The sequence below is a fragment of the Colobus angolensis genome, unplaced genomic scaffold, assembly GCF_000951035.1.
Source record: "Colobus angolensis palliatus isolate OR3802 unplaced genomic scaffold, Cang.pa_1.0 Scaffold66, whole genome shotgun sequence".
Lineage (NCBI taxonomy): Eukaryota > Metazoa > Chordata > Mammalia > Primates > Cercopithecidae > Colobus > Colobus angolensis.
Window position 1 is genome coordinate 880,804 of NW_012120265.1, and position 11,910 is coordinate 892,713.

The 11,910-nt window shown below is 49.9% G+C and overlaps 1 protein-coding gene across 1 annotated transcript in view; it reads right to left on the bottom strand.

Moving 5' to 3' along the window:
• The window catches only part of CPAMD8 (C3 and PZP-like, alpha-2-macroglobulin domain containing 8), a 151,598-nt gene extending 139,699 nt beyond the window's left edge, over nt 1-11,899 (bottom strand). The window contains 3 exon segments of the mRNA XM_011925896.1: nt 5,594-5,616; nt 7,282-7,433; nt 11,796-11,899. Coding sequence (XP_011781286.1) covers nt 5,594-5,616; nt 7,282-7,433; nt 11,796-11,887 — 267 coding nt within the window. The 5' untranslated portion in view covers nt 11,888-11,899.
• Between the last annotated feature and the right edge of the window lie 11 nt (nt 11,900-11,910).

The following is an 11,910-nucleotide window of genomic DNA, read 5'->3' on the forward strand; positions in this document are numbered from 1 at the left end:
AAAAGAAGTTTAATGGCCTCACAGTTTCACGTGGCTGGGGAGGCCTCACAGCCATGGCGGGAGGTGAAAGGCACGTTTTACATGGTGGCAGGCAAGACAGAATGAGAGCCAAGAAAAAAGGGGTTTTCCCTTATAAAACCATCAGATCTTGTGAGACTTATTCACTACCATGAGAACAGTATGGGGGAAACCACCCCCAAGATTCAATTATCTCCCTCTGGGTCCCTCCCACAACCTGTGAAAATTATGGGAGCTACAATTCAAGATGAGATTTACGTGGGGACACAGCCAGACCACATCACCTCCCTCTATGTGACCGGCATTTGATGATAGCTGGCCATCCTGGGCACCCAGCAGGTGGGCATTACTTACCAGCAGATCACCTGCGGAGCCATGTGCACCCCCTGTTCCTAAAACCCCCCAAATGGCTGGGCACAGTGGCTCACGCCTGTCATCCCAGCACTACGGGAGGCTGAGACAGGCAGATCACCTGAGGTCAGGAGTTTGGGACCAGCCTGGCCAACATGGCGAAGCCCCGTCTCTACTGAAAATACAAAAATTAGCTAGGTGTGGTGGCGGGCGCCTGTAATCCCAGCAACTCAGAGAGGCTGAGGCAGCAGAATCGCTTGAACCCAGGAGGCAGAGGTTGCAGTGAGCCAAGATGGTGCAGCTGCACTCCAGCCTAGGTGACAGAGCGAGACTCCATCTCAAAAAGTAAAAAATAAAAAATAATTTAAAAATCAAACCATCCAACTGTAGCGTGTTCCTCTTCTGAGGACCCCTATGTTAGCATCTACTCGCGTGGTCCCTCAAGGGGTGGATGGACCCCAGTGACCATCACGGGGAACAATCTACTGGATTACCTGACTGATTGTCACAGTTCTGCACTGTCATGACCATTGCGTGGGTGAGGTCGGGGTGCACTAGGACTCCTGCTCTCTGCAGCCACACAGGCTCTGTTTCAGCCCTCTCTCCAGCCACCCACTTCCTGTCTGCTCTCAGAGGGACCTCTCCTACCCGCCACCCACAGGATCGGCCTTCTGGACCTGTGAGGTCTCTTCTGACAGCAGTTTCCCTGTCAAGACCTACCAAAGCAATAAATCTCACCTGCTACACCAATCCCAAAATCCTCACCTGGCCCTGTTTCTGGAAATATCTCAGCACTGGCCAAAGGTTGAAGAGGGACGAAAGGTGCCGGCCACCCAGGAGCAGGGTGAGGATGAGCAGGAGGGAAATACTGGAGGGGCTGAGGACCTTATGCTGGAGGGACAGGGAGGGTGGGGGGCAAGAGGCTGTGCTGAGCACATAAAGGGGGGTCGACCCCAAACAGCAGAGCTTCACCCCTTCCCAGGGAGCAGATTGCCCCCCACAGGGAGAGAAGGGAAGAAGGACTTCCAATCTTCTTTCTGTTTTTAGAGACAGGGTCTTGCTCTGTTGCCCAGCCTAGAGTGCTGTGGTGCGATCACGACTCACCGCAGCCTCCATCTCCTGGACTCAAGCAATCTTCCTACCTCGGCCTACTGAGTAGCTGGGACTACAGGCGCAGGCCACCATGCCCCGCTAACTTTTTATTTTTATTTTTGTAGAGACAGGGGACAGGCTCTCAACTATGTTGCCCAGGTTGGTCTCCAACTCCTGGCCTCAGGTGATCCTCCAGTTTCGGCCTCCCAAATAGCTAGGATTACAGGCATGAGTCACTGTGCGTGGCCAAATGCTAAAGATCTTAAACATCTTTCTTGGGAATTGCAAGTCTAGTCTTAAGAGCCCTTGGCCCCTCTCCCAGAATTATACAACCCTTTGTTAGGCTCTCTTACAAATTCCCAGCATCTGTGCTGTGAAGAGTGTCTTCCAACATGTGGTGGCCAGGGACAGCACGTCATCTTAACACCTGCTCCAGGGAGCATAACTTCCTGACTCATAAGAAAGCAGATCTAGGCTGGGTGCAGTGGCTCACACCTGTAGTCCCAGCACTTTGGGAGGCTGAGGCAGGCGGATCACTCGAGGTCAGAAGTTTGAGACCAGAGTAGCCAATATGGCAAAACCCCGTCTCTACTGAAAATGCAAATACTAGCTGGGCGTGGTGGGGGCGGGGGGCGTCTGTAGTCCCAGCTACTCGGGAGGCTGAGGCAAGAAAATCACTTGAACCCCAGAGGCAGAGGTTGCAGTGAACTGAGATCATGCCACTGCACTCCAGTCTGGGCAAGAGAGTGAGACTCTGTCTCCAAAAGCAGAGAGAGAGAAATCAAACCACATGAAGCCAGGAAAGGAGAGAGAGAGAAAGAGAGAGAGAGAGAGAGAGAAGGAGGAGGAGGAGGAGGAGGAGGAGAAGGGGAAGGGGAAGGGGAAGGAGAAGGAGAAGGAGAAGGAGAAGGAAGAAAGAAGAAAGAAGAAAGAAGAAAGAAGAAGAGGAGTGAGGGAGGGAGGGAGAGAGGGAGGGAAATCTCATGACAGGAAGCCAGGAAAGGGAGCTCTAGGGACTTCACTTTTTCTCTTTTTTCCCTATGCTTCTGTAGGTATTGAAGCCCTAGGGCAGGGACCCTCAACCCCTGGGCCACAGACTGGTACCAGTCTGTGGCCTGTTAGGAACAGGGCTACAGAGCAGGAGGTGAGCAGTGGGTGAGCAAATGAACCTCCATCTGTATTTACAGCCACGCCCCATTGCTCACATTACTGCCTAAGCTCCGCCTCCCATCAGATCAGCGGCAATATTAGATTCTCATAGGAGTGTGAACCCTATTGTGAACTGTGCATGGGAGAGGTCTAGGTTGCGTGCTCTTTATGACAATCTAATGCCTGACGATCTGTTACTGTCTCCCATCACCCCCAGATGGGACCATCTAGTTGAAAGAAAACAAGCTCAGGGCTTGCACTGATTCTTCCATTATGGTGAGTTATATCATTATTTCGTTATATATTACAATGTAATAATGGAAATTAAGCACACAATAAATGGAATGCACCTGAATCATCCTGAAACCATTTCTTCTGCTCCCTGGTCCATGGCAAAACTGTCTTCCATGAAACTGGTCCCTGGTGCCAAAAAGGTTGGGGACTGCTGCTCTAGGGTTTTGGTTCAGGGGTTCCTGAATGTGGACTTCTGGGACCACATCCTTCTTTGCTGTAGGGGATCCTGTGCATTGTAAGATGTTGAGCTGCAGCCGTGGCCTCCACCCACCAGATGCCAGTAGCACTTGGCACCGCCCAGCCCCCACCCCAGCTGTGACAATCAAAAATGCCTCCAGACTTTACGAAATGTCCCCTGTAGGGCAAAAGCACCCCTGAGTGAGAACTGCTGCCTTAGAGAAAGGGTTCTATCATCAAACATAAGGGAGAGGCCAGGTGCCGTGGTTCACTCCTGCAATCCCAACACTTTGGGAGGCTGAGGTGGGCAGATCACCTGAGGTCAGGAGTTCGAGACCAGCCTGGCCAACATGATGAAACCCCATCTCTATTAAAAATACAAAAATTAGCCAGGTGTGGTGGTGCACACTTGTAATCCCAGCTACTGGGGAGGCTGAGGCAGGAGCATCACTTGAACCTGGGAAGTGGAGGTTGCAGTGAGCCAAGATTGCACCACTGCACTCCAGCCTGGGAGAAAAAGCAAGACTGCTTCAAAAAAAAAAAAAAGTAAGGCAGGAAGACCACTGCTCCGCAGCAATTAGGCACTAGTGGTATACCTCATACAAAAGGAACCACCTCAGTCTCCATTCTGATCAACGGAGATGGGCGCATTATAATTTAAAATAATTCTCAATTTAGCCCATTCATTTGTAGACTCCTGTGAGCATGTGGTAAAAGTTAAGGAATAGCTAACCCCTCAATGCCTGCAATTTCAGGGCTTACATAATCTCTGAAATCCAAGGACTCCAGTTTGAAAACCCATGTCATAGAATTATTTACATAGTTTATTACATATAATAATTTTAAAATAACAATATTCAATGTTTGAGAGGCAGTGGAGAAATTTGATCCCTAATGTACTGCAGGTGGTTCCATGAACAGGTACTGCCGTGTATTTTAGGACATAGCAAGACCCAGTGAGAGGCTTGGGTCCTGCTGGTAATTCTTCTATCTGGGTGCTTAGCCTAAAGAAGGCATCCAGAATGCCAATACAGCTTTACATACAAACATTCTGGCGACACAGATTACAGTATCAAAACACTAAAAACAGCCCAGGCAGGGTGGCTCATGCCTGTAATCCCAGCGCTTTGGGAGGCCAAGGTGTGTGGATCACTTGACCTCAGGAGTTTCAGACCAGTCTAGCCAACATGGTAAAACCCCATCTCTACTAAAAAACAAAAAAAGGAAAAAGAAAAAAAAGCCAGTCGTGATGACGCGTGCCTGAGGTCCCAGCTACTCAGGAGGCTGAGGCATGAGAATCGCTTGAACCCAGGGGACAGAGGTTGCAGTGAGCTGAGATTGTACCATTGCACTCCAGCCTCGGTGACAGAGAGAGACCTCATCTCAAAAAAAAAAAAAAAACAAAAAACACTGAAACAATCTAAAAAAAACTAACCTGTACAAGCTAGGGGCTTAGCAAACTGATATTTAAGAGGGGTGCAATAGGATGTTGTTTACAATAAGATGGAAATTCCAATTACAGAGACTTGGAAACATAGAAGTTGTTTACAGCAATGTGATAAGAGGAAATAGGAAACACTATGTGTTTGTTCTGTTTTGTTTTGTCTTGTTTTTTTTGCGATGGAGTTTCGCTCTGTCACCCAGGCTGGAGTGAAGCGGTATGATCTTGGCTCACCGCAACCTCCATCCCCGGGGTTGAGGCAATTCTCCTGCCTTAGCTCCCCAAGTAGCTGGGATTACAGGAGTGCGTCACCACACCCAGCTAACTTTTGTATTTTTAGTAGAGATGGGGTTTCACCATGTTGGCCAGGCTGGTCTCGAACTCCTGACCGCTGGTCTCGAACTCCTGACCTCAGGTGATCCACCCACCTCAGCCTCCCAGAGTGCTAGGATTACAGGCATGTGCCACTGAGCCCGGCCAATGATGTGTGTCCTTTAAATGAAACTAGGAAAAGAAAAATGAAACTGGAAAAGAAAATGTATGTGCATGAACAAGAATGTGTGGAAAACATGAAAAAGTGAAAAGTATGAAAACTGGATTATTGGTGGATTTCTCCTTTTCTAAATTTCTTTATTTTATTTTATTTTTTTTTAAACAGGGTCTCACTCTGTTGCCCAGGCTGGAGTGCAGTGGTGCGATCAAAGCTCACTGCAGCGTCAACCTCCCAGTCTCAAGCGATCCTCCCACCCCAGCCTCCCAAGTGGTTAGGACAACAGGCGTGCACCACCATGCCTGGCTAATGGCTAATTTTTGTATTTTTTTGTAGAGACAGGATTTTACCATGTTTTCCGGGCTGGCCTTGAACTCCTGGGCTCAAGAGATCCACCCACCTCAGCCTCCCAAAGTGCTGGGATTACAGGTGTGAGCATGGCACGAACCTCATTATTCATTTTTTACATCTCCTTTTTAAAAATGATTTTTCTCACAACACATGCAATTTCTCTTGTTCCATTCCAATTCAATTCTTTGTTTCCAAGGTCAGGTTTATGCTTTTAAAAATTAACAGCTTACCTTGAGTTTGATTGTCCCTTTATCTAAAAATGAAAATAAAATGAAACAAGTTAAATCAAGAGCCGTGTTGCCCTGCCTCCCTGAGCTGCAGCCTCACAAACCACAAACTTTCTTAACCCAAAGGGGTTTCATGTGGACAAACACACCACCCTGGGTCATGCTGGCCTGGCCTGGGCCAGGCTGGGCCTCTGGCAGAAGCCAGAGGTTTCCTCCAAGCTGGCACAAGCTGAAGGCCAGAGGGGATGGACAAAGCTGAGCTATTCAGGGGAAAGCTGGCCTGCCTAAGTACTTGATTTACTTCACCCCTGGCTCCTGCCCAAAGTAAGCTGTGAGGGACTAATGGGAAAACACCAAGAGAGAGGAACAAGGAGAAGGGTGGACAGAAAGAAGAGGGGACCGAGGTCCCTAGTGGACCTGACTGTTCTCCCATCACCTCACTCTGCTACCCACACTGAATCATCTGTGGTACTGTACTAGGTTTCTGGCCTCCAGGACTCAATTAGATATCTATTATTTTTGCCTGCCAGCAACAATTATCCCATTTCCTGCTAACAGATCGTCAATTTCCTTAGACAAGCTACCTGCCCAGCACACAACCCACGTGGCTCCTAAGCTCTCCATCCACCTTCCTGGGGCTCCAAGCCAATTTGCATAGGCCTTCCCCCTGGCCACAGTGATTGGTTCAGGGTTGAGCACATGACCCAAAATGAACCAATCAGCACAAGCCCTCGCCTCTGGTCACAGTGATTGGCTCAGGGTTGAGCATGTGACCCAAGATAGGCCAATCAGAGGGAATCCTGGGACTTCTATCCAGCCATCTTGGAAAACTGGTGCTTCCCCTGATCTTAAAGGGAGACCTGGCTGCATCAGGAGGTAGGGCAAGAAGCCAGCCAGAAATACCAGTGGACTTTCTTTCTAGTTATGAGAGACCATAAACTGTTGCAGAAGCCAACTGGAGTTGGGTTTCAGTTAGCCAGCCACCCAAGTCAGGAGTACCTGGTTCTTCTAGGACTAGAAGGGCTTCTAGAAGGTTCTAGAAGCTTCCACATTTCACCTTGTCTGACCACACCTCCCCAGGAGACAAGTGCTGCTTCAGTGGCCTTGGAGCCCCTGACCTTGTCTGTGTCTCCTGTGGCTACAGCATTCTCGGCATGAGGAATGAGTCTACCTCCCCTGGGAGACTACAGCTTTCTGGGCCAGGGATCTCATTCACCATCTTGCCCAGGAGGCTGAGGCTGTTGCTGTCTGAATTTGACCAAAGAGTGAGGGGGAGAGACTGGCTGAGGGCCTGAGCTGCACTTAGTAACAGGCCTGTGAGTCCAGGTCTGAGTCTAATGGTTCAGGTGTGCTGGAAACCCAACAAAAGGTCGGAGGGAGTCACGTGATCTCCTCCAGGTCCCCTGTCCCACCTCTGGTCAAAGCTGACACAGGTGGGTGCCCCCATTCTGCCCAGATCTGCATCCACACAACTAGGGCTGCTGAGGAACTGTGAGCTGAGCTGCCCTTTCTGGGCTTTACTCTCTCCATGTGTAGAATGAGGAGAATGCAACCTGTCCTCCCTCCCTCTCGTGCCCCTGGGGATTTAGGGCAGAAGGGAAGCCAAGCAACTGTCCCAGTCCTGAAGGTCAGCAAGTGGCTCCACTTTGCAAAGGAAGGGGAAGTCCTGGTCCGGCACCCAAGGGACCTACCCAGGATGGCTCCCTGGCTCTGCACCACCGGCTCACCCTGGGCCACCAGCTGAGCCTGGACTATGACTTCCCATGGGGAGTTAAAGATGGTCACGCTGATGACTTCCTCCACGCCCACGCGAAAAACAGAGGGAGCTGCAATCAGGTAACCCCTGTAGGAAAGGAGATCCGAGGTGAAGTTCTCACCACCAGCCCCCTGGCCTCGCTGCCACCACGGCTAGGTCAGGGCTCTCCCCGCAGCAGACTCCTGCCTTTTCCCGACCACACCTGGCTGGCACTGATGCTCTAGGAGTTTGCTCCCCCTATCAGTTCTTGAGGCCAGGGATTGGCTCATTCACCTCTGAAGTCCCCATGCTGGGTAAGAATCTGGCCTCACTGGATTTTTCAGCATCACACACCCCCTCTAACTCTCTGTATTCCAGCCTCCAGGCTGTTTGCTCAGCTACTTCCTTCTGCCCCCGGACCTTTTTTTGTTTGTTTGTTTTTGTTTTGTTTCTGGAGACAGAGACTTGCTCTGTCCCCCAGGCTGGAGTGCAGTGGTGTGATCTCGGCTCACTGCAACCCCCGCCTCCCAGGTTCAAGGGATTCTGGTTCCTCAGCCTCCCGAGTAGCTGGGATTACAGGTGTCTCTCATCAAGGCTGGCTAATTTTTGTCTTTTTAGTAGAGACAGGGTTTTGCCATGTTGGCCAGGATGATCTCAAACTCCTGACCTCAAATGATCCACTCTCCTTAGCCTCCCAAAGTTCTGGGATTACAGGTGTGAGCCACCATGCCCAGCCCATCTGGCCCAGGACCTTTGCACATGTCATGCCCACCATCTGAAATACTCTCCTCCACAAGTCAGGTAACCGGCAGGATCCCACTTCACCCTCACAGTGCACCCCCTCCCCCACCATCATGAGAAGTACTGACATCAGCCCCATTCAGAGAGAAAGGAAACCCTGGAGAAGGCAAGTCACCAGCCCCAACAGTGACAGACCAGGATTCTAACTCAGGCAGCCAGACTCCAGAACCTGATAAAAAGAAGCAAAGGGCTTCTTTGCAACATTCATTTTAAGAACAAACCCTGAAAACAAACTACAGGGCCTCAAACAGAAAAAATTCTGAAAACAATGGAATCAAAGCAGTCCTCTCTTTCCTAAAATCTTCTGATTGACTATGAAGTTACCTCTGGAAGGGAGGCATTACCCCCACTTTCCCAATGGGAAATTGATGCTTCAGAAGGATAGGAACATGCACCAGATCACACAGCTGGGCAGAAGAGGGTGTTAGGGTGTCCTTGAGGGACATGACCTGAGGACCCAGGTCCTCCCCACCTGAGCACCTGTCTCCCAGTGTCTGCAGCCTTCCATGGAAAATTACAAAGGCCCTGTAACCTCATGAAACACTTACAGTGTCCCCACAATCACCAAGAGCATTATAGCAAAGGCACCACAATTGCAACCATGTAGCATGACGGAAATCCAAAGAAAAGAGGGTAAAGAGGAAAACTGGACCATGCAATGAGATTAGGAGACAATTTCATTTCAACTTTTTTTATTTTTATTTATTTATTTATTTATTTTTAATTGAGACTGAATCTTGCTCTGTTGCCCAAGCTGGAGTGCAGTGGTGTGATCTCAGCTCACTGTACCCTCCAACTCTAAGGTTCAAGGGACTCTCCTGCCTCAGCCTCCAGAGTAGCTGGGACTACAGGAGTGCACCACCACACTTGGTTAATTTTTGTATTTTTTTGTAGAGACAGGGTTCCACCATGTTGGCCAGGCTGGTCTTGAACTCCTGACCTCAAGTAATCTGGCCGCCTTGGCCTTCCAAATTGCTGGGATTACAGGCCCACTGCACCTGGCCTCAATAGTGTCTCTAGAACAACCCAACATCCACATGCAAAAAGATGAATTGAGACCATTACCTCACATCATGCAATTAGATTAACTCAAAGTTAATCTTAGTAACAGATCTAAATTGAAGAAGTAAAACTTGTAGAAGCACTAGAAGATAACAAAGGAGAAAGTCATTGCATGCTTAGATTAGGCAAAGATTTCTTGGGTAAGATACCAAAACTATCCATAAAATAACTCATGATAAACCAAACTTCATGAAAACATCATCACAAATTTTGTATCTCAAAAGATGCAGTGGGTTTGTGTTGTTTCATGCACATGAACAATGGTTTTGGGTTGTTTACTGCAGCCCTGGCCACAGTGTGCACTGACCCTGTGATCACAGTGTGCTCCATCTGCCTTGAATAATTACCAGAGTTCAGTCCCCTGGGATCACACATGCACTGTCCAACTCTAGGACAAACTGGAGTTTGCAAGACCCTAGGTGTGTGCTGTGTATTACATAACTCCAGCACTGACCAGGACATGTAGTTACCCTGGGTTTGTAGGTGTCCTGTCTAGCTGCAGCACAGGAATGTGGCATCCTCTTTGTAGAAGAGTAGAAGGGACATACTCTTTCTGTCTGGCTCCCAGCAGATCCCTAGAGCTTAGCCTCACATATAGTACATGGTGAGTGTAGAAGACAGAGTGAGGAATAAGTGTTCGTTTTGCTTCATCACCTTTGAAAGTCCTAACAATATGGGTTTGAGTCTTCCTCCAACTGCCCAGAGAACCTGACATCACCAAATTAAGTTTCCCTGCCATTCAGAAGTTGCAGCTGTTTCCAGCTGTTGGGATGCCCGCCAGCCATTCACTATCACACCTGACCCACCCCTAGCATCTGGGCCAACACTGGCTTCTCATCCTGCTGGTCTCAGAAGGTCACAGACTGGGGAAAGTGATGTCCGGGTCAGTGTAGACAGAATTACTCTTACAACTGCAAAGCTGTGCTGCTTTCTGGGATCAGAAATTCCTCACACAAAAATCTCTCAGGTCAGAGAAGTGGGCATCCAGAGCTATTCCTAAGATGGGATCCTTTGGGCTGGGTGAACCATGCCCCTGGTTTAGAGGCCAGCTACTCTGGAATCCCAGGTCGGTCATCCGGGGACGTCTCTTCCCCAGTGCGTCTCTCAGCACAGGGATTCCATGTCACTTAACAGATGGTAAGATCCCAGGGTGACTTTAGTCAGAGGCAAACGCCCTGGAGAACTGTTGAAAACTCTCCAGCGGGCCAGGCACAGTGACTCACCCTGTAATCCCAGCACTTTGGGAGGCCAAGGTGGGTGGATCACCTGAGGTCAGGAGTTCCAGGACAGCCTGGCCAACATGGAGAAACCCCATCTCTACTAAAAAATACAGAAAATTAGCCGGGTGTGGTGGCACATGCCTGTAATCCCAGCTACTCGGGAGGCTGAAGCAGGAGAGTCATTTGAACCTGGGAGGTGGAGGTTGCAATGAGCCAAGATCATGCCATTGCACTCCACCCTGGGCAATAAGAGCAAAACTCCGTCTCAAAAATAAAATAAAAATAAAAAAACACCTCTTTATAAGGCAGGGTCTCTCACTGGAGCCAAGGTCTGTCTTGTGGGGCTGTGTCATTCCTTGCGGTGGAAGCTGACCTGTGCATCGAAAGCTGTTTACCAGCATTCCTGACCTGCGCCCACTTGATGCCAACACCAAATGCTTCCCCCTATTTGTGACAACCAAAAATACCTCCAGACATTTCCCAATGGCCTCAGGGAGACAGAAATCCACACCCCCCGCCCCAGGGCTGAGAACCACTATTCTAAGGGATGTCAGCTTTGAAAGAAGCATCGAGATGAAAATTTGCAGGGTTCCTATTTCAGGACGTCTAGAAGAGGAAAGTCTGGATGCTCAGAGCGCAGTTGACTGTCTTGCTTTTAAAACTGTAACCAGCAAGGACCAGGTACTCACAGCAAATAACGACACCCACCTAGTCTCACTGCTTACCAGTTTCCTGGAAACTCCTAAACAAGGGTTGCTTGAATAAGCCGCCTCCTAAACGCCCAGCTGGATAAAATGCTGAGCTTGTGCAGACCAAGGCAGCCCCCCTGAACTCGCAGCCCTGCAGAGCTCACCAGAACTTGCTAGGTTTAGAAATATTCTCTGTGAAGCCAACTTAGGAGTTCTCCCCAGCAGCTAGTTAATTCAACTTCTCCCCGCCATCAACCCACCAGAAGCCTGCAAGCAAACCTCTAGAAAAATGTAGAAGCAAAACAAACATTTCCTCCCCCCTCACCACGCCCACCCATGGGAAACTGCCCCTTGGCACTCTCCTCCCACTTCTTAGCCAAGACGCACGTCTTACCTTCATGCCTTGGACAACTGGAAATCGCCACCCAAGATGACAGGCCGAGTCACACCAAGGGGTCGAGGTGGGGCGGGGGGAGCTGACCTCAGCGCCTTTAGCTTTTGGAAGTCCCTGTACCTCCACGGTCACTTTGGAAACTTTAGGGCGCCCCCTCCCCAAGACGATTCGGGAACAAGAGGCCAGGTCCAGCCCAGCACAGAGGCTGTGTGGCCTTGGGTAGGTCGCTGCGACCCTCTGAGCCAGTCCCTACGACCCCCACCCCAGAAGGCGACCGACCTCCTCTGTCGCCGGGGATACTCACGGGGCCTGAGGCTGCGCGGCGCGTACGCCGTCCCGCGCCGACAGCAGTAGGAGCAGGAACGGGAGCAACGGCCAGAGCAGGGCGCAGCTCATTTTTCGGCTCCGGGTGGGCGCTG